This window comes from Pelophylax lessonae (genome assembly GCF_965119305.1).
Source record: "Pelophylax lessonae genome assembly, chromosome: 12".
In the NCBI taxonomy this organism is placed as follows: Eukaryota; Metazoa; Chordata; class Amphibia; order Anura; family Ranidae; genus Pelophylax; species Pelophylax lessonae.
The window spans coordinates 80,304,139-80,327,180 of NC_138779.1; the positions used below are offsets into that span (position 1 = coordinate 80,304,139).

Genomic DNA, 23,042 nt, shown 5'->3' on the forward strand with positions numbered 1-23,042 from the left:
TGCCTCGAACTTATAAAGACTTGGTCACATGCTTCAGACGGCCAATCACAGCTACTGAGACATTTGCAGGCATGGCTGGGATGGCTTAAGGCACACCAGTTAAACGATTGTTGATTGGCTGTTGAAAGCCCGCCATGAAAAGAGCGCCAAGGCATGCAAAACCCGGAAATAAAACGACCGAACACGGATTTTTACCCGAACATACAGTAAAGTGTCCGTGTCCGTGTTCGGGTACAAAAAATCCAATTATTCGGTACGAACACGAATAATACAGTCCGTGTTCGCTCAACACTATCAGTGACCAATATAGCCACCTTTCTTTGCAAGGACACTCAAAAGCCTGCCATCCATGGATTCTGTCAGTGTTTTGATCTGTTCACCATCAACATTGCGTGCAGCAGCAACCACAGCCTCCCAGACACTGTTCAGAGAGGTGTACTGTTTTCCCTCCTTGTAAATCTCACATTTGATGATGGACCACAGGTTCTCAATGGGGTTCAGATCAGGTGAACAAGGAGGCCATGTCATTAGCTTTTCTTCTTTTTATACCCTTTCTTGCCAGCCACGCTGTGGAGTACTTGGACGCGTGTGATGGAGCATTGTCCTGCATGAAAATCATGTTTTTCTTGAAGGATGCAGACTTCTTCCTGTACCACTGCTTGAAGAAGGTGTCTTCCAGAAACTGGCAGTAGGACTGGGAGTTGAGCTTGACTCCATCCTCAACCCGAAAAGGCCCCACAAGCTCATCTTTGATGATACCAGCCCAAACCAGTACTCCACCTCCACCTTGCTGGCGTCTGAGTCGGACTGGAGCTCTCTGCCCTTTACCAATCCAGCCACGGGCCCATCCATCTGGCCCATCAAGACTCACTCTCATTTCATCAGTCCATAAAACCTTTGAAAAGTCAGTCTTGAGATATTTCTTGGCCCAGTCTTGACGTTTCAGCTTGTGTGTCTTGTTCAGTGGTGGTCGTCTTTCAGCCTTTCTTACCTTGGCCATGTCTCTGAGTATTGCACACCTTGTGCTTTTGGGCACTCCAGTGATGTTGCAGCTCTGAAATATGGCCAAACTGGTGGCAAGTGGCATCTTGGCAGCTGCACGCTTGACTTTTCTCAGTTCATGGGCTGTTATTTTGCGCCTTGGTTTTTCCACACGCTTCTTGCGACCCTGTTGACTATTTTGAATGAAATGCTTGATTGTTCGATGATCACGCTTCAGAAGCTTTGCAATTTTAAGAGTGCTGCATCCCTCTGCAAGATATCTCACTATTTTTGACTTTTCTGAGCCTGTCAAGTCCTTCTTTTGACCCATTTTGCCCAAGGAAAGGAAGTTGCCTAATAATTATGCACACCTGATATAGGGTGTTGATGTCATTAGACCACACCCCTTCTCATTACAGAGATGCACATCACCTAATATGCTTAATTGGTAGTAGGCTTTCGAGCCTATACAGCTTGGAGTAAGACAACATGCATAAAGAGGATGATGTGGTCAAAATACCCATTTGCCTAATAATTCTGCACTCCCTGTATATTAATTGGTTTGCGCAAAAGTTATCGAGTCTATAAACTAATGGAAAGATTTATGTCATGTTTATATATTTTTTTTTACTAGTAATGGCGGTGATCGGCAATATTTAGCGGGACTGCGACAGTCAAATCGGACACCTAACTGACACTTTTGGGGGAACAGTGACTGTACTACAGTAATCAGTGCTAAAAATGTGCACTGTTACTGTAATAATGACACTGGCAGGGAAGGGGCTAACACCAGGGGCAATCAAATGGTTAAATGTGTTCCTAGGGGGTTCTTTCTAACTGTGGGGGATGGGCTTTCTGCATGAACACAAAGACCTGTGTTCCCAAATAAGAGGAACATAGGATCCCTGTGTTAATACCTGACAGAACAGCGGTCTGCTGTGTCTACAATGGCAGACCGCCATTCTGTCTCCATGAAGAGCGACCGCAGGTGCCCGGCAGCAATGCTCTTAAAGTGGTTAAAGTGTCTCTGAAGGCAATTTTTTTTAAATTCAAATAATAAACATCCATCGTACTAACCTGCTTTGTGTAATAGTATTGCAGCCTTGAATCTCCTCTTCTGGGGTTACCCACCAGCGCTCTCGGCTCCTCCTCCCCTGTATCTGCCTTCATAGCAAGGTGCTTGCTATCAGGGTTATGGGGGCAGACATATACTGTAGGCTCATTCCCAAGCTGGGCTGTGCGCATCCAAAGACACACACAGCATGGCTTAGCCCTGCTCCCCGCTCTCTGCTCACCAGAGTTGTTATAAAAAGAGAGACTGGTGAGAAGAACTGCAGACAGGCACAGTGCTGGATGAATACAGGACTCGGGTATGTGGTTTTTGGGGGGGGCATACGACATTTTATGCATTAAGGTAAAAAATGTTTCAGCTTTAGAAGCACTTTTATTAGTACATTTTGAAGTTTCCAGGATTTTATTTGCTATAACCACAAGTGAAATAAGTTACATTTAATGCTACCCTATCTCCATCCGGATGCTAATTACTGTACAAATTTTAGTTTGTTTATTCCAGGATACTACAGGCCGGATACTTCTTTTAGTGATGCAGCTGACAGTTTCAGCTAGTATGCAGTGTGGGGATTGTGTTTGCTTTCCCCTTCCTCCTCCTTTATCCATTCACAAAAAGCCTTGTATTCTTTTCACAGAATGATCTGTAAATGGACAAGGGGAGAGACAGTTTACCTGCTCCTCATTTCCCCACCACTCCACTTCTCTCCCCCCTTGTCTATTTAAAAAACTTGTACTAATTGTAAATGTAATTTCAACAATATCATTTCTGATTGGTTGCTATGGCTTACTGCCCTCTGCTCTTTACTCTTTGCTCTGTTACCCGCATATTGCTACTAGCGTGCCTGTCAGTTGACTGCCTTAACTCTACCCCTATAAATTCCTGCTTTTCAACACTAGTACAAATCCAACAACCATGTCAAAGAAAACTATTTCTCTATTTTCTAATTTGATTAGACATTTGATAAACCATGCAGCTGTTACCTAAACTTCTGAATCTTGTTATCACAGGGCAGGGATCAGCAACTTTTCCACATTAGACAACTTATGTGCCAGGAAACAATAACGCATCATAGTCTTGTTTCGTTTTTTTTTTCTCACTTATGGTTCTACTGCTAATTGCACGGTAAACATTCATTATTATTAACTGGTGCGCACACAAAACGTGTGCAGATTGACCATTACTGTGCACTGAAATGTAAACTGAACTTACCGTTTCAGTGAGGTTCCTGTCCCTGTTTTTCACAACCTTGGATCAGCTCCAATGCCCTGCACCTTCAGATCTCAGATCAGCACTTATGCCTGCACCTTCAGATCTCAGATCAGCTCCAATGCCCTGCACCTTCAGATCTCAGATCAGCACTTATGCCTGCACCTTCAGATCTCAGATCAGCTCCAATGCCCTGCACCTTCAGATCTCAGATCAGCACTTATGCCTGTACCTTCAGACTACAGATCAGCCCAAATGTCTGCACCTTCATACTTCAGATCAGCCCCAATGCCTGCACCTTAAGACTTCAGATCAGCCCCAATGCCTGCACCTTCGGATCTCAGATCAGCCCAAATGCCTGCACCTTTAGACTACAGATCAGCCCAAATGCCTGCACCTTCATACTTCAGATCGGCCCCAATGCCTGCACCTTCAGATCTCAGATCGGCTCCAATGCCTGCACCTTCAGATCTCAGATCAGCTCCAATGCCTGCACCTTAAGACTTCAGATCAGCCCCAATGCCTGCACCTTCAGATCTCAGATCAGCCCCAATGCCTGCACCTTCAGATCTCAGATCAGCCCCAATGCCTGCACCTTCAGATCTCAGATCAGCATCAATGCCCACACCTTCAGATCTCAGATCAGCCCCAATGCCTGCACCTTCAGATCTCAGATCAGCACCAATGCCCTGCACCTTCAGACTACAGATCAGCCCAAATGCCTGCACCTTTGGACTACAGATCAGCCCAAATGTCTGCACCTTCATACTTCAGATCAGCCCCAATGCCTGCACCTTAAGACTTCAGATCAGCCCCAATGCCTGCACCTTCGGATCTCAGATCAGCCCAAATGCCTGCACCTTTAGACTACAGATCAGCCCAAATGCCTGCACCTTCATACTTCAGATCGGCCCCAATGCATGCACCTTCAGATCTCAGATCAGCCCAAATGCCTGCACCTTCATACTTCAGATCAGCCCCAATGCCTGCACCTTCAGATCTCAGATCAGCCCCAATGCCTACACCTTCAGGTCTCAGATCAGCCCTAATGCCTGCACCTTCAGATCTCAGATCAGCTCCAATGCCTGCACCTTCATACTTCAGATCAGCCCCAATGCCTGCACCTTAAGACTTCAGATCAGCCCCAATGCCTGCACCTTCAGACTTCAGATCAGCCCCAATGCCTGCACCTTCAGATCTCAGATCAGCCCCAATACCTGCACCTTCAGACTTCAGATCAGCCCCAATGCCTGCACCTTCAGGTCTCAGATCAGCTCCAATGCCTACACCTTCAGGTCTCAGATCAGCCCTAATGCCTGCACCTTCAAATCTCAGATCAGCCCCAATGCATGCACCTTCAGACTTCAGATCAGCCCCAATGCCTGCACCTTCAGATCTCAGATCAGCCCCAATGCCTGCACCTTCAGACTTCACATCAGCCTTAATGCATGCACCTTCAGACTTCAGATTAGCCCCAATGCCTGCACCTTCAGATCTCAGATCAGCTCCAATGCCTACACCTTAAGGTCTCAGATCAGCCCCAATGCCTGCACCTTCAGGTCTCAGATCAGCCCACATGCCTGCACCTTCAGGTCTCAGATCAGCCCACATGCCTGCACCTTTAGACTACAGATCAACCCAAATGCCTGCACCTTTAGACTTCAGATCAGCCTCAATGCCTTCACCTTTATGTTGTTTTCAGACTTGGTGCGATTGCCTGGTCCGAACCCGAGTTCGATAGCTCCCCCCTCCCCCTGCCCCCAATGGACTGTGTTCACATTTGATTTTTGTATCCGAACTGCGGTACACTTGTTTCATCAAACTGCAGCCGGCGCATACTCATGTTGCTTGGCAACAGCTGTAAACGAGAAGGTGCCAAAATGGATAGAATTTCTTGCTTTGGTACGATTGCGTTTTCGTCAGAAGTGAACCGTACTGGAGTTCACATGAACCGTACCCCAGACCACCCTTTTTAAGTGGACTCGGGTGCGGTTCGCGGGTGCGCACCCGAGTTCAAAGACAGTGTTCACATCATCAAAAAGAACCGAATTCTGACGTCAATTGAACCCAGGTGCGCACCAAAAGTGCTAGTGTGAAAACACCCTTAGACTTCAGATTGACCCCAATGCCTACACCTTCAGATCTCAGATCAGCTCCAATGCCTGCACCTTCAGACTTCAGATCAGTCCCAATGACTGCACCTTCAGACTTCAGATCGGCCCCAATGCCTACACCTTCAGACTTCAGATCAGCCCCAAAGCCTGCTCCTTTAGACCTCAAATCAGTCCAGATTCATGCACTTTCAAACCTCAGATCAGCCCTAATTCGTGCCTCTTTAGACCTCATATGAACCCCTATTCCTGCACGATCATTCCCCAGATAAGTCTCAGTGATTGCACCTTCACACCTTATATCTGACCCAGCGCATGCATTTTCCCTCTTCAGATTGGTCCCAATGCATTCTTCTTCATACCTCAGCCCCAATCCATCCAGCCTTGACCCTGTTCACACCTGATCATTTTTCAGCTCGTAAAATGCTTATCTTTTGAAGTACCAAAACGCCCAACAAGCAAAATCCCATTAATTTTAAAAGCCCCTGTTCACATGTGAGCATTTTGTCACCTGAAGCAAAACGCCTGAAGCTCAAAAAAGTACATGAGCTTCTTTTTTGGCAAGTGTTTTTGTACAAGTGTTTTTGTTTAGATGTCAATAACTGCCTCCAAATTCCTGCAAAAAAACCCCATAAAAATTGCCTGAAAAAACGCCTGAAAATGATACACTCAGGTGTAATGGAGCCTAAAGCTGGCCATGCATGGATCAGTCCCTGCTGAACTGGCCAAATTTGGATCCATGCATGGGCAAGGAGGTTGTACAGAAGTTGATCTACCTGAACTTCTGTATAATCACCCAGCTGGATTTTCCCCACTTAATTAGCTCTGCAGGCAATAGCCTGCAACTCTGATCAATGTATTCTATTCTGAGGCAGGGCTGGCCCAAGACATTGTGCTGCCTGGGTCTAGTAATGAAATGCTGCCCCCCCCCCCCGAAAAAAAATACCACCCACCAAAAGGCCCCCACACCCATTTTTCTTTATAAATATAACATTTAGAAAACAGTATATATATATATATATATATACTGTTATCTTCTTCCATAACTCACCACCAGACCGGTCCATCAAACACCCACTGTCTGTCCTCAAAGACCCAGCCTACTCTTCGTGAGGTGGAGTGCGCTGATGTCTGATGTCATTGCACACACCATGATCACCTGAGGGACTTTCTCCGGAGGAGATGCTCTGCCTCCTCATACTCATCAGTTTGCACTACAGGGGGCAATATGAGATGTGGAAATGCTGCCCGTAACGCGCCTCAAACTAATGACACTAAAAACTGCTGAAGAAAAATCCCGGGCGTCAATTTGCTGCCCCTCTCAAAGTGCCGCCTGGGTCCAATGGACCCAGCCGGACCCATGGTAGGGCCGGCCCTGGGCGGAGGAATCTCCCTGCTGTCAGCATGCAATAGCTCAGCAAGAAGGATGTGTGGATGGGGGAAACAGGTGTTTTCTTTTTTTTCGTTCAACCTACTAGTTGAACGAAAAAAATGGACTCCTCTATAGCCAGCCTAATGCCTAGGGGGACAAACACCAACATTTTCTCATACGATATCAGAATGAGCGATTTTCGTTTAATCAGTGCAGTAATCATCCTAAGGCCCCTTTCACACGGCTCTGTTCCGTCGACGGAGCCGTGCTGCTCAGCGGGGGATCGATCAGCCAAACCCCGCTGAGCAGGCGGATGACAGGTATCAGATCCCTGCTCTCCTCTGTGGGGGAATCGGATGAGAACGGACCGCTTGTCCGTTCCCATCAGATCCGCCAGCCGGATGGAAAATAGGGTTTCTATACGTCCGAATTTGACGGACAGGATCGGATCGGATATCAGAGGACATGTCTCAGCTGACATCCGATGCCCCATAGAGATGCATGGGGCATCAGTTCAGATCTGCCGGAAAAACTGACAGGTGGATCTGAACGGTCCGCAAGTGTGAAAGGGGCCTAACAAAAAATCAGAAGAGCAAGACCATGCATGCTTGGAAACAAAAGAATACATTATAATACAATACAACACATGACATCTCTTCCTAAATTGTATTCTGTTTTATGAGAATTTTCCAAACTTTAGTAATCTCTTTATTCTCGTTCATAAGACTTGATATAAGACTAGCATGCAAAAATAGAAATAAAAAAATGGACGATCATTCATCAGATATGCTCATCGTGTGTACCAGGCTTTCGATCTCTGATCAGCCCCTAGTGCATGCAACTTCACACCACAAATTCACACCAATGCAAGCTAATTTAGACCTCAGATCAGCCCTAAATCATTCACCTTCACTTTTAGATTAGCCCCAATACATGCACCTTCAGACTCAGATTAGCCCCAATACATGCACCTTCAGACCTCAGATTAGCCCCAATACATGCACCTTCAGACCTCAGATTAGCCCCAATATATGCACCTTCAGACCTCAGATTAGCCCCAATACATGCTCCTTCAGACCTCAGATTAGCCCCCATACATGCTCCTTCAGACCTCAGATTAGCCCCAAATACATGCACCTTCACCCTAAGATTAGCCCCAATACATGCTCCTTCAGACCTCAGATTAGCCCCAATACATGCTCCTTCAGACCTCAGATTAGCCCCAATACATGCACCTTCAGACCTCAGATTAGCCCCAATACATACACCTTCAGACCTCAGATTAGCCCCAATACATGCACCTTCAGACCTCAGATTAGCCCCAATACATGCTCCTTCAGACCTCAGATTAGCCCCAATACATGCACCTTCAGACCTCAGATTAGCCCCAATACATGCTCCTTCAGACCTCAGATTAGCCCCAATACATGCTCCTTCAGACCTCAGATTAGCCCCAATACATGCACCTTCACCCTCAGATTAGCCCCAATACATGCTCCTTCAGACCTCAGATTAGCCCCAATACATGCTCCTTCAGACCTCAGATTAGCCCCAATACATGCTCCTTCAGACCTCAGATTAGCCCCAATACATGCACCTTCAGACCTCAGATTAGCCCCAATACATGCTCCTTCAGACCTCAGATTAGCCCCCATACATGCACCTTCAGACCTCAGGTTAGCCCCAATACATGCACCTTCAGACCTCAGGTTAGCCCCAATACATGCACCTTCAGACCTCAGATTAGCCCCCATACATGCACCTTCAGACCTCAGGTTAGCCCCAATACATGCACCTTCAGACCTCAGGTTAGCCCCAATACATGCACCTTCAGACCTCAGATTAGCCCCAAATACATGCACCTTCAGACCTCAGATTAGCCCCAATACATGCTCCTTCAGACCTCAGATTAGCCCCAAATACATGCACCTTCAGACCTCAGATTAGCCCCAATACATGCACCTTTAGACCTCAGATTAGCCCCAAATACATGCACCTTCACCCTCAGATTAGCCCCAATACATGCACCTTCAGACCTCAGATTAGCCCCAATACATGCACCTTCACCCTCAGATTAGCCCCAATACATGCTCCTTCAGACCTCAGATTAGCCCCAATACATGCACCTTCACCCTCAGATTAGCCCCAATACATGCACCTTCAGACCTCAGATTAGCCCCAATACATGCACCTTCTGACCTCAGATTAGCCCCAAATACATGCACCTTCAGACCTCAGATTAGCCCCAATACATGCTCCTTCAGACCTCAGATTAGCCCCAAATACATGCACCTTCAGACCTCAGATTAGCCCCAATACATGCACCTTCAGACCTCAGATTAGCCCCAATACATGCACCTTCACCCTCAGATTAGCCCCAATACATGCTCCTTCAGACCTCAGATTAGCCCCAATACATGCACCTTCACCCTCAGATTAGCCCCAATACATGCTCCTTCAGACCTCAGATTAGCCCCAATACATGCTCCTTCAGACCTCAGATTAGCCCCAATACATGCTCCTTCACCCTAAGATTAGCCCCAAATCCTGCACCTTCAGACTCAGATTAGCCCCAAACCCTGCACCTTCAGACTCAGATTAGCCCCAAACCCTGCACCTTCAGACCTCAGATTAGCCCCAAACCCTGCACCTTCAGACTCAGATTAGTCCCAAACCCTGCACCTTCAGACCTCAGATTAGCCCCAAACCCCGCACCTTCAGACTCAGATTAGCCCCAATACATGCACCTTCAGACCTCAGATTAGCCCCAATACATGCTCCTTCAGACCTCAGATTAGCCCCAATACATGCACCTTCAGACCTCAGATTAGCCCCAATACATGCTCCTTCAGACCTCAGATTAGCCCCCATACATGCTCCTTCAGACCTCAGACTAGCCCCAATACATGCTCCTTCAGACCTCAGATTAGCCCCAATACATGCACCTTCAGACCTCAGATTAGCCCCAATACATGCACCTTCAGACCTCAGAATAGCCCCAATACATGCACCTTCACCCTCAGATTAGCCCCAATACATGCTCCTTCAGACCTCAGATTAGCCCCAATACATGCACCTTCACCCTCAGATTAGCCCCAATACATGCTCCTTCAGACCTCAGATTAGCCCCAATACATGCTCCTTCAGACCTCAGATTAGCCCCAATACATGCTCCTTCACCCTAAGATTAGCCCCAAATCCTGCACCTTCAGACTCAGATTAGCCCCAAACCCTGCACCTTCAGACTCAGATTAGCCCCAAACCCTGCACCTTCAGACCTCAGATTAGCCCCAAACCCTGCACCTTCAGACTCAGATTAGTCCCAAACCCTGCACCTTCAGACCTCAGATTAGCCCCAAACCCCGCACCTTCAGACTCAGATTAGCCCCAATACATGCACCTTCAGACCTCAGATTAGCCCCAATACATGCTCCTTCAGACCTCAGATTAGCCCCCATACATGCTCCTTCAGACCTCAGATTAGCCCCCATACATGCTCCTTCAGACCTCAGACTAGCCCCAATACATGCTCCTTCACCCTCAGATTAGCCCCCATACATGCTCCTTCAGACCTCAGATTAGCCCCCATACATGCTCCTTCAGACCTCAGATTAGCCCCTAGCCCTGCACCTTCAGAAATAAGCAGGTCTTAAGCAGGAGGAGGAAGAGTGTAGGCATGTGGGTGGGCTTTTTCTGCACATCAATGTCATCAGGTGCTGGAGAAAAATCACTTACAGTGACATCACTGATGTAAAGGCAGATCAGGCCTTTTAATTAACAGTCTAGTGAGCTGTATTGAATAAGGCATCGCATGCTTGCTTGAGTACACATGCTGGGGGTTGCCAATGCCTGTGCTTTTAATTTATATAAAATTTTTCTTTTTTTTTTCAAATCTATTCTTTTGTCAAATAGTTTCATATAAACCACCCAGAGTGTTTGTATTTTATGCTTAATAAAACAATGCGCTTTTTCCACAGGAAACAAATATTCTGGTGAATTCCAAGAAGGAGAACTTAACGGACATGGTGTCATGCAATACAAAGATGGTGGGCGCTATGAAGGAGAGTTTGTTTTTGGAATAAGGGAAGGTGAGTATTGTAGCAAATTGGCTATGTGCTCCCAGTGCTTTGGTGGCTGCAGTTTAGCTGCAAAGGGTTTCCCCCTCTGTTTTCACCTTGTGATCTGGCCAGTAACACACCTCCTGCAATAGGATGCCTACACTCTGGATTAAGGAGCATTAGAGACACCTTTGGACAGCAGCATTGTCATTTTGGGAGGAGGATGGTGTTAGATGTACTAGCAGAACTAAAGCTGAACTCCAGCTAATACGCTTTAAGCAGTTACAGCAATAACTTTATTCCTTTGGGGATAAAGGTTTTACATAAATAAATAAAAACTGATCATTGTACGCACTCCTGTTGGTGTTCAATGGTTTGTCCTACAAGCAGGATCAACAGGGAAAAAATAAAGGAAAGATAGTTTAAAAAGAAATCAAATGCAGCCATCAATCTAAGAATTGGTAAGCTGCAATATACTAAATACTTATTGCTCAGCATGCCTTGTGTATGATCTGAACATTGTTCCACAAATGGACCATATTTGTATAAATCAACATAAACTATATTACCAAAAGTATTGGGACACCTTCCCAGTCTTAGTCCGTAGGGTTTAATATTGAGTTGGCCCACCCTTTGCAGCAATAACTTCTTTAACTCTTCTGGGAAGGCTGTCCACAAGGTTTAGGAGTGTGTCTATGGAAATGTTTGACCATTCAGAAGCGCATTTGTAAGGTCAGGCACTGATGTTGGTCGCAAAGGCCTGGCTCGCAGTCTCCACTCTAAGTCATCCCGAAGGGGTTCTATCGAGTTGGGGTCAGGACTCTGTGCAGGCCAGTCAAGTTCCTTGACCCCAAACACGCTCTTCCATGTCTTTATGGACCTTTCTTTGTGCACTGGTGTGCATTCATGTTGGAACAGGAAGAGGCCATCCCCAAACTGTTCCCACAAAGTTGGGAGCATGAAATTGTCCAAAATGTCTTGGTATGCTGATGCCTTAAGAAGTCCCTTCACTGGAACTAAGGGGCCAAGCCCAACCCCTGAAAAACAACCCCACACCATAATCCTCTTCCACCAAATGATTTGGACCAGTGCACAAAGCAAGGTCCATAAAGACATGGATGAGCGAGTTTGGGGTCAAGGAACTTGACTGGCCTGCACAGAGTCCTGACCTCAACTCGATAGAACACCTTTGGGATGAATTCGAGGGATGACTGTGAGCCAGGCCTTCTTGACCAACATTGGTGCCTGACCTTACAAATGCACTTCTGGAAGAATGGTCAAACATTCCCATAGACACACTCCTAAACCTTGTGGACAGCCTTCCCAGAAGAGTTGAAGCTGTTATAACTGCAAAGGGTGGGTCAACTCAATGTTGAACCCTACGGACTAAGACTGGGATGCCATTAAAGTTTAGGTGTGTGTAAAGGCAGATGTACCAATACTTTTGCTAATATAGTGTACATCATCTCTCTCTCTATTTTAAATATCACACATTTCAAACAAAAATAGGATCAGCTGAAGAGTATTTTGACATCAGAGGGATTCCAACTAGACATGGTGTGCATCCTGGCTTTTATGGAACTATAAAACTAAGTTATGGATTGGCCAAATATTGTATACATTGGTGGGAAATATTGAGAGGGAATTGAGGCTTTTCAATAAATGAATACAGAAAATGTGCCATATAAATATTTAAGGGGCAAAGCAATTGCTGGCCTCATAGTGAGAATATTATTAAGCTAAGGAGTTTCTTAATGTTTCTGAACTTTGAGGTTGGATGCAGAAAACCCAAATGCTACAGAGATCTGTCGGTCTGTACTCTGCCTGTAGGGTGCAGTGTGGGACACATGGGCTGATATGGCTCAGAAATTGTTTCAAAAGAAGCAGCTCTTTTTTCAATTAGTTTTAACATATTCACAATATATCTACTTAACTGTAAAGAATTTATCTCCTATTTTTTTGACTAGTTGCTTTATTTTTGGTGTAGGGCATGGTTTGTTGGTGGACAAAGATGGACAGACGTTCTCAGGAGCTTTTCACAACAACAAAAAGTATGGAGAAGGGCAGATGAGTTACCAGTGAGTATTTTATTCTTATTTTAATCATAATGTCCTTATTACCAAGACTATAAGTCTCGATCCACACTAGCGCGACTTGTCAGCCGACTTGTCAGCCTGACAAGTCGCGCTCCCTTGCGGTCCATTGACTGCTACAGGACCCGTTCTAATAGGAGCGACACAAGTCACTCCGACTTAGAAAAAGGGTCCTGTACTACTTTGGGGCGACCTCGGAGCGACTTGCATAGACTTCCATTATGTGAAGTCCATGCAAGTCGCTCCAAAGTCGTGGTGCAATGTAATGCACAAGTCGCCCCCGAAGTAGTAAGGAGTCGTGTCACCCCAGTGTGAACCGAGCCTTAGGCTCTGGGTTCTCTAAATCAAAGAGGCTTCCTGAATGAGGTGCTAAATGCTTCTTAGTCACTGATACTTATACTCTATTTTTAAATTTTTTCAAGGTCAACTCTGGCAAAGCTCCAAAGCTCTCCCACTCCCCTCTCAGTTATCACAACACAAACACAATTGTATATATATATATATATATATATATATATATATATATATATAGATTGTGATATTTGGGGTGATTAGATTAGTGGTAAAAGTGTTTATAGTGAGTCCAAACTGTGGTTTTAAGGCTAGCCAGCTCACTTTTATTAAATAAAATGAAAGTTCAATAGAAAGTTGCCAACACAGGAGATTTTCATCATCAAAACGTAACGAAAATACTGATGCACCTGGCTATTTCTTCAGCAGCACCACTTGCTTAGGGCTTAATCTTGGCTTTTGGTTTGCCCCTCTGATTGGCTCATACAGTACCTCTGTGTTTTCTGCATCCCTCTCTCAGCTCTTTCAGCCGTTTCAGTTGCAACACCCCGCTGCACATCCCACCTCCTGGCCTCTCTCAAAAAGGGATCTTCTAACACCCTGGGTTCTCTTACAGGAAATGGCTGCATACTCTCGCCACATGAGGCCGGGCATCGTCATGCACCAGGAGGAACCCAGGACCCACTGCACCAGCGTAGGGTCTGACAATGGGTCCAAGGATTTCATCCCGATACCTAATGGCAGTCAGGGTGCCATTGTCTAGCCTGAACATGGGTATGCCTCCCAAGACCATCACTGCCCCACCACCAAACGGGTCATGCTGAACGATGTTACAGGCAGCATAACATTCTCCATGGCTTCTTCAGGCCCTTTCACATCTGTCACATGTACGCAGGGTGAACCTGCTCTCATCTGTGAAAATTGCAGGGCACTAGTGGCAGACCTGTCAATTCTGGTATTCAATGGCAAATGTCATTCGAATTCCATGGTGCCAGGCAGTGAGTACAGAGCCCACTAGAGGATGTCGGGCCCTCTGGCCACCCTCATGAAGTCTGTTTCTGATTGTTTGGTCAGAGACATTCACACCAGTGGATTGCTGGAGGTCATTTTGAAAGGCTCTGGCAGTGCTCATCTTGGTCCTTCTTGCACAAAGGAGCCGATACCAGTCCTGCTGATGGGTTAAGGACCTTTTACGGCCCTGTCCAGCTCTCCTAGAGTAACTGCCTGTCTCCCGGAATTTCCTCTATGCTCATGAGATACCGCAAACCTGGCAATGGCACGTATTGATGTGCCATCCTGGAGGAGCTGGACTGTCTGTGCCACCTCTATAGGGTCCAGGTATCGCCTCATGGTACCAGTAGTGACAATTACCCTAGTCAAATGCGAAACTAATGAAAAACAGTCAGAAACGATGAGTAGAGAAAAAAAAAATGTCAGTAGCGTGGGATCCCCCTAAAATACATACTAAACCCTTATCTGAGCTGTATTAACGAGATATCATGAGATCGGGAGAAATCCTCCATGGGGGCACAGGTTACAAAAAAAAAAAACATTATTTTTCAGGAAAATAGTTAAGAGGTTGACCTCTGTCAGGTTTTTTTTTTACTGCCGGTTACTTCCTGTTATAACCACTTGTCTTTTTTCTTGTCTTGCTATCACAGGGACAGTGAATGGGGAAAAATCTCCACTATGGGGTCACAGGCAGCAAAACAATTGACAGAAATATTTATTTTTCCCAAGTGTCTCCAAAACTTTAAAAAAGTTTTGGTGGGAGTTGGGATTTAAATCTTAAATCCTGTTGAGTACTCCCCACAGTCATGTATGTACAACCAGTAGTACCTGTCTCATACCTTGAGAAACACTGCCTTGTGATACTTTGCTGAATAACACATGCATGAAGGCATACGTCATTACATTCCACAGAGTTTACATTTCAATGGTCACATTTTTCTTCAGTTCCAAGGAACATTAGTTCATTATTCCTGTGCAAAGCAGAAAACCTCATACTTGGAGAGACGACGGGGTATAATGCGATACTTGCTTCACGGAAGATCTGCACCTGTGTTCAGCAAGTGAGACTTTTCGTCTGTAAACACTCAGCTTGTGCTGTATGTCATCTAACGCTACATGTGTCTGCCAGCGGGATATCGTCACACTGTGCGCGCACGGCCTGTAATCTGAGGAAACACATGTTTTGACGTCATGCATTCCAAATGTGTTTCTAAAGCTCCCAGTGTAATGCTAGCTGGCTCCCTGGCACTAACCTCTGTACACATGTTTACTTTGCCTGGCTACTCAACGGCTTTGGACTGGCACCACTTGGGCAGCAGGTGCACTCAGTTCTAGTAAAAGCAAGTGGCACCCATGTGACATTGTTATGTTAGAAAAGGGATATCCCACAGAAAACCATGCTGGGTGTCTCAGATGCATAGGCTAGAATTTTGTACAAGTTTACTGGGCTCCCCTCCAAAGCAATCACAAAGGACTCCATAAGACTAGTATATACTTGCGGAATTTGGCCTAAAGAGAAGATACGATGGGTGTGTTTTTCTTTTGTAACCATCGCAACATTTTTGTGATGAGATTCTTTTTTCCACTCTTGTTTTGTCCCTGAAGATTTTGTGTTTGGTGTAATGTAAATAGAGGCAGCAAGGGTGTGCCTTACTATTTTAGTGCCTGAGGGTTTAGAGATGAACTCCTGGCAAACAGCTAAAGACATAGATGAAAAGCATATGTGGCAGCTGTTTTACCTACCAACTACCATAGGGTTTGCAATTCGGTTCATCCAGTCCTGAGATTTACGCAGCTTCATTTGTGTGGTGACCTGCTTTTTTTTCTGCTTCAGTTAGGCAATTAACCTAGGCAGGGCCGGCCCGACCATGGGTCCCACTGGGTCCATTGGACCCAGGCAGCACTTGGAGAGGGGCAGCAAATCTGACTTTTTTTTTTTTTACAGCAGTTCTATGTGTCATCAGTTTGCGGCGTCTTACGGGTGGAATTTCCCCATCTCATACTGCTGCCCATAGGGCAAACTGATGAGTATGTGGAGGCAGAGTGTCTCCTCCAGGTAACTTCCCTCAAGTGATCATGGTGTTACATAGTTAGTGAGGTTGAAAAAATACATCAGTCCATCCAGTTCAACCTATGATGTGTGTGTGTGTTTGCTGTTATACCCAAACACCCCTGTATGTTGTGTATACCCCTGTATGTTGTGGTCTTTAAGGTGCCCATCTAGTAGTTTTTTGAAACTATCGATGCTCCCTGCTGATACGACTGTTTGTGGAAGAGAATTCCACTTCCTTACTGCTCTCACAGTGAAGAACCCCCTGCGTATTTTAAGGTTAAACCGCCTTTCCTCTAGTTTTAGTGAGTGGCCACGCGTCTTATTGTATTTCCTTTCTCTGAATAGGTTTTTCCATATGCTAGGGTTGCCAGTACATTATTTGTACATTGATATCATATCCCCCCTCAATCGTCTCTTCTCCAGAGAGAATAAGTTCAGTGCTTGTAGTCTTTCCTCATAGCTGATGTCCTCCATTCCCCTAATTATTTTTGTTGCCCTTCTCTGGACTTTCTCCAGTTCCAGCACATCCTTCCTGAGGTGTGTGCAATGACCTCAGACATCAGCGCACTCCATCTCACACAGGGCAGGCCGGATCTTCTAGAGCGGTGGGCACTTCAGACACAGGAGTGACAGGAGGACCGAGGACAGACAGTGAGTGTTTGGTGGACTGGTCCGGTGGTGAGTTATGGAAGAAGATAACCGTATACATAATATTTTCTAAAGGTTATATTTACATAAAATAATGGATGTGGGGGCCTTTTGTTGGGTGTTGGGCAGCATTTCATTTGTGGACCCAGGCAGCACAATGTCTTGGGCCAGCCCTGAACCCAGGTCATCCTTCTCCCTGCCTGTAAGTAGATGGTGAAGGAGCAGGAGGATACTCATGATGCAGCAGGATGCTCATCCCTCTGCTCTCTCCTGATTGCCCAATGCTCCTTGTCAGCTTCTATGTATGCAGGACACCTGATTGGCTCATAATGGCTAATAGGAAATCAAATTCAGGCACTTACATTAATTGCATTTAAAAATACATTTGATAATATTTTAATGAATATGTGTTAATTTATGTCCAATCGCATCTGCCTGGAGTTCAGCTTTTATTGGAATGGCAAGTTGAGCATCCTTTGTTTAAACCCTGTACATTGAACCAGGTGCTCTTCAAAAAGAAACTATAACCCTTTGTACATATACACCTGAATATGATCAGCTTCAGATAAATGCTATCAGTGTGTGTTATGCTGGCCATACATGGGTCGAATTCCAAACAAATTTTCTTTTGAAAATCAGAAATTTGCGTTGTTATTCGATGGTGCCACCACTGATTTCAAAATTTGAGCAAATAAGCCTTCAATTTCATCTCATGTTGCTACGGAAAAGAATTTTCGTGGCCATGAATCTTATTTTCTTTCCGGGAATTTTCTTTTCTTGCACTCATGCGCATTTGTTTTTCGGCTATATTTCTTGTACGATTCTCCCATCATTGATTAGAAATACTTTGGTTTTTAAAAAATTTCAAACATGCCCGATCATTTAAATTCGATGGCCGCAGGAAAATCGGCCATTGCTTCAGTCCACTAATGGTGCAAAATTCAAACGATTTTCAAAAGAAAATTAGTTTGTATTCGACACATGAATGGCCTGCATTAGGCTATATTCACATGGGCAGTCAGTAGAGGATAATTTGCTGCGTTCAAAGGTGACTAAATGCTACCTCTACAATGTAGGTGCAGCAATATTCTGTGATATGGCCAGGGCCGGCCTTAGGTGTTCAGGCGCCCTGTGCGAGCTAATCCTGTGGCGCCCCCCCGCGCGCGCATTTTCTTGCACCTTTTTTGCACTTTGACTTTTCTTTTTTATGATCATTAATAACTTAGCACCCCTTACATCAGAGACCCCCCACACAGAGCCCCCTTTACATCATGGCCACATACACATTGATCAATTAGCTGTGGCCATTTGGTGGTGGCCAGAAACGGCCTGACCCTGGATGTAGACTGTCTGCGTTCAGTGTCAATCAATAGCTCTATTTTTATGCAACCATTCAGATGAGTGGTTATAAGCGAACAGCAGCAGCGCTGGCAATTGATATGAACAGAGTACAAATCTGCAGTATTTAGAAGCAATGGCAAGAATCTACTTATCTGACTGCCCCTAGCATCCTTATCTTTCATGTCAATATAATAAAGACCACGCTGAAAAAAACTCAAATATGTGCAAAAAATGTAAAAAATTTTGGAACCTTCAAATTTCAATAAAATTACAATATACATACCCAAAATTAATGAAATAAAAAAAAATTTGAATAGTAAAATGAGTGATTACTTAAAGGGTAACAAAACTTTTGTGGGGGGAAAAAAAGCAAATAAAGAAAAAATAATATAGTGTATACAATTGCAACACAAATCATATTGTAATTGAATGTTATTAAAAATGACCTTTCCTTTTTAATCTCCAGCTGTTGTAATTTTCTTAAAATGCAATGCAATATGGCTACTTGGACTATGTACTGACCACACCCCAGAAACATCATTTCCTGCTTGTGTGATTGGCTCACTGATTTTCCCAGAAGTCTGCACTAAGATTCAAGTCAGATTTCTGGCATCCCCTGCAACAAAAATGCCATTTTTGGTGAGATACTCCCAATAGGAACACGTCTAAAGGAATGCAGGCCCAGAAGATTTCCTCATTAGTGCCCTGCAGCTGCCACAGCTGATAGATAATTATGAAACCACTCCCATTTGACCCACTCAGCGCAGAGGCACAGAGGAACAAACAATGATTATTTCCTCAGAATAACAAAAGGTAGGAATCTGCAACAAGGTTTGTTAAAATCCTTGTAATGTACATAAATAGCACAGAGGGGAATGTTTTTTTCTCAACAGAAGAGGAGTTACGCTTTATACTTGCAAAGAAATACACCAAGATATACTGTATATATCTACAATGACAATTGGTGGGTTGAACGAAAAAAAAAAAAAAAAAAACCTGTTAGTGTGCACCAGGCTTAAGTCGGGATTGACACCTGACTCACCCTGGGTACTGTATGCCAGACAGTTTATCAAAGCCAAATGGCTAGTCCACTAATTACATCCCAATAAAGATATCTATAACTGGCTATTCACTGTGTGTCCACCTTTAGGTCTGCAAATACAAAACCAATTGACATTGTTAGAAGCCGCATGGGGTGAGTCTAAACCACTTTGTGGTCAGGACCTTTTCTTGCACTCTTACTTTTTTTGGTTGCAGTAAGTTTTTTGTTTATATCCCCCAGATTTTATTGGAGATCGGTCAGCATCAGGCGCTGCACATGTTCTCCTCTGATGGGGAAACTTATTTTATGTTTTTTTGTAGTACATGTAAATGCAGCCTGCCTAGAAATGTCCACCGCTTTAAACTGACATCCACCCATCAAATCATTTTGATATTTGCCAAATTCCTCTTAAAAACCAGCACACAGCTTGCATCAGGTCTAGGGGCCCTTGAGAGAAGTATGAGGCAAGGTGCTGTGATGTATTCGGGAAGCTATGTGCAGCAGCCTGCCAGCCCCTCCTGTCAACCAGGATCTGCCTGCATTACACAGAGAAGCAAAGAGACCAAGTGATTATGTCACTGGGTCTAAAAATAAGGAAATAACTACTAAGGCCCCTTTCACACAGGCTTCCCGATCAGGTCCACCTGTCAGTTTTTCAGGTGGACCTGATTGGATGCTCCATGCACCTCTATGGAGCAGCAGATGTCAGTGGTGACATGTCCGCTGACACCCGCTACTATAAAATCCGATCCTGTCCGTGAAATCCGGATGGATGGAAGCCCTATTTTACATCCATCTGGAGGATCGGATAAAAACAGACAGGCAGTCCATTTTTATCCAATCTCCCATAGAGAAGAGCGGGGCTCTGACAGCTCTGTCTCTGCAATGTAAACTGAGACGGAGCTGTCATCTGCTGTCGGGATTCGAACCCGTGACCAGCCACACCCCAGGCGGTAGCCCTGCTTACTAGTCCTTTCTGGACTTTCCTCCCTGAAGCCTATTATTCAACCTTAGTCTTGTCAAGCCTTGCTAATCACCCTTGATTCCCCACACCTGGTACTTCCCTATATAAGTCCAGCCCCTTGCACTCCAGCTTGCTGATTATTGTGCTCCTGAGCCTTGATCAAGCTTCACCTCATATGTTGCTCTTGCCTACTACCATAAGTCCACTGCTGACAAGGAATTGACTACAGACTAGTCTTCTGCTTTGCCCCTACCTATTGAACTGCTACCACCGTTGCCGATCCGGATTGTCTGACCATGCTTACGGCTGCCCGCCCTGACCTTTGGCTCGTCTGACTTCTCTCTGATTATGCCTTGTCTGCTCCTCCGCCTCCGGACCGAACCTGCACTCTGCCTGGCTGGGTGATCCTGGGAACTGCGACTCGGTGTTAGCTTGCAGCCCAGTCTATCCCCACCATCAGGGGCTCTGGTGAATACCAGCTAGCACTTAGTTTCCGCACCTCAGGTGAACCCGTGTCCTAGTCAGAGTACTACCTAGTGTCCATCCGGTATCCAGCACTGCCACCACCGTAGCCGACCACGCCTCCGCCAGACTTCCTGCACCTACTACCTGCCTGCAGTCCTTGCCACTGGGCTCCACTCCTACCTCCAGCCAGCTGTCCTCTGACTCAGGTGAGCCTGTAGGATTGTTAGATCTGCCTTCTCAGCGGGGATCGGCAGATCGATCCCCGCTGAGCAAAACTGAGTCCCCTGGGTGCACCGCTAGTGGGAAAGGACCCTTAAGGATTCCACCAGTGAGATCCTTGCCATAGTTCCTGGTTTCCACTTGCCAAGGCATATCATCTTAAAGGAGTTGTAAAGGCAGGAGGTTTTCAATCTTAATGCATTCTATACATTAAAATAAAAAGCCTTCTGTGTGCAGCAGCCTCCCCGGCACCCCCTAATACTTATTTGAGGTCCATCTCTGTCCAGCGATGTCCACGAGTCCCTCGACCATCCAGGACTCTCCCTCCTGATTGGCTGAGACACAAGTGGCACCATTGGCTCCTGTGGCTGTCAATCAAAGTCAGTTTGCCAAACGGCAACTCTGTGTCTGAATGGACACAGGGAGCTGCAGCTCGGCTCGGGTGTTCCCATAGCAAGCTGCTTGCTTTGGGGGCACTCAACACTAGGGAGGGGCTAGGAGCAGTGTAAAGGGATCCAAGAAGAAGAGGATCCAGGCTGCCCTGTGCAAAACCACTTCACAGAGCAGGTAAGTGGAACATGTTTGTTTTTTTTTTTTTTAAAAGGAGACTTTACAATCACTTTAACTTCTTGAGGATTCCACCAGTGAGATCCTTGCCATAGTTCCTGGTTTCCACTTACCAAGGCATAGAATATTAAGCTTGGCATGGATGGAAATTTGGCAGGACTGGCCAAGACTCCATTCATGTATGGGCAATCTGATTATACCCAAGTTGATCCATCGATCGACTTGGATACAACCAGCCTGTTGAATTTTTTACATACGATAACTACTGGTGGCTATAGCTGTTAGCAGTAATCATTGTGTTCTGCCGGCTGGTACAGCTCACTGTGCCCCCCCCCTCTTCCCGCTGCCAGAATACAACAGCACTGTGGGAGGCATTCCCTCATCAACGCTGACTGTGTTGATGGAGGGATCAAGAGGAGGGAAGTGATTCCACCACCTGTGGTGAAAGGAAAGAAAATTAAATGACTATGGGCTGCTTTACCCCACATATATACATATACATATACATACATACATATATACGGAGAATGCCTTAATACTCTTGCTGCTAAAAGTGAGATCCCTAAGTGATAGATGTAGACATCCCAGATATTACCACTAAACTTTAATGGGAATCCCCACTGGCATCTACTCAAAACTAAAATCTCTATTTTGAATGGACTGTCATTTAAAGCAAAAAAAAAAGAAACCGAGAATGTGAATGTGTTTCATATGTATATAACCGAAGGCTTCCTGGAACATACAGAGAAAATCAGTATAATTTAATGCATGCATTTATTGTCCTCTATTTTCACAACTGCAGGGTATACACGATAGGAAAATTATTTACTACATGACTTTTGCATACTAATTTAAATTTTGTTCTACTAAATATATTTTGAGGGTTATATTTCACTTCTAACTGAAATGGACATTATATTGTGAGGTGTTGCCCACAACCCTTCATTGCTTTTAACCACAAAGCATAAAAGTAAGCCGAAGGGGATACCAATAAATTTTGGAATGTGGAAACCAGGTTGTAAATCACATAAACTTTTTCTCATGTGTGTTCTGTTCGGGTAATGTATCGAACATATGGGTTGAGGCGGTCTTAGGGTAGGTTTTAATATTAATATATTGTACTGTGTCTTTTTTTTTAGGCAGAAACTACACAAAGTTATAAAAATAGCACAAGGGTATGCTTGAGAAAGTAAAGTTCAAGTACATTATTTTTGTACAGCATTAAATTAGTATTGCATCTAATAAACTCAAAATATATACATTAATATTTAGACATTTGTATGCAAGTGCTGGTTTGTGGCTTTTGGATGTCTCATTATTCTATCAGATTGATGCCCTGTTTATCAGCCTGTGCACAATGATAGCAGTCTCTAATTATTTGTGCGGTTTTTGTACTGATAAGGTAAGTACATAGGTTTAGGGGTAACCTGGTTTTAGGAAGTAGGCATGGTATTCAGCCAAGGTTTTGGGAGTTTGTGTTAAGGATGGACAGGGGGAGAGAGCTAGCGGTAAAATTTAGGTCAGGTTAAGCATTACGGGTTCAAGGTT

At 45.0% G+C, this 23,042-nt stretch overlaps 1 protein-coding gene across 1 annotated transcript in view; it reads left to right on the plus strand.

Moving 5' to 3' along the window:
• MORN1 (MORN repeat containing 1) overlaps positions 1-23,042 on the plus strand; it is a 625,079-nt gene that overhangs the window by 90,798 nt on the left and 511,239 nt on the right. The window contains exons 4-5 of the mRNA XM_082273769.1: positions 10,720-10,830; positions 12,788-12,878. Coding sequence (XP_082129895.1) covers positions 10,720-10,830; positions 12,788-12,878 — 202 coding nt within the window. The remainder of the gene's footprint in view (positions 1-10,719; positions 10,831-12,787; positions 12,879-23,042) is intronic.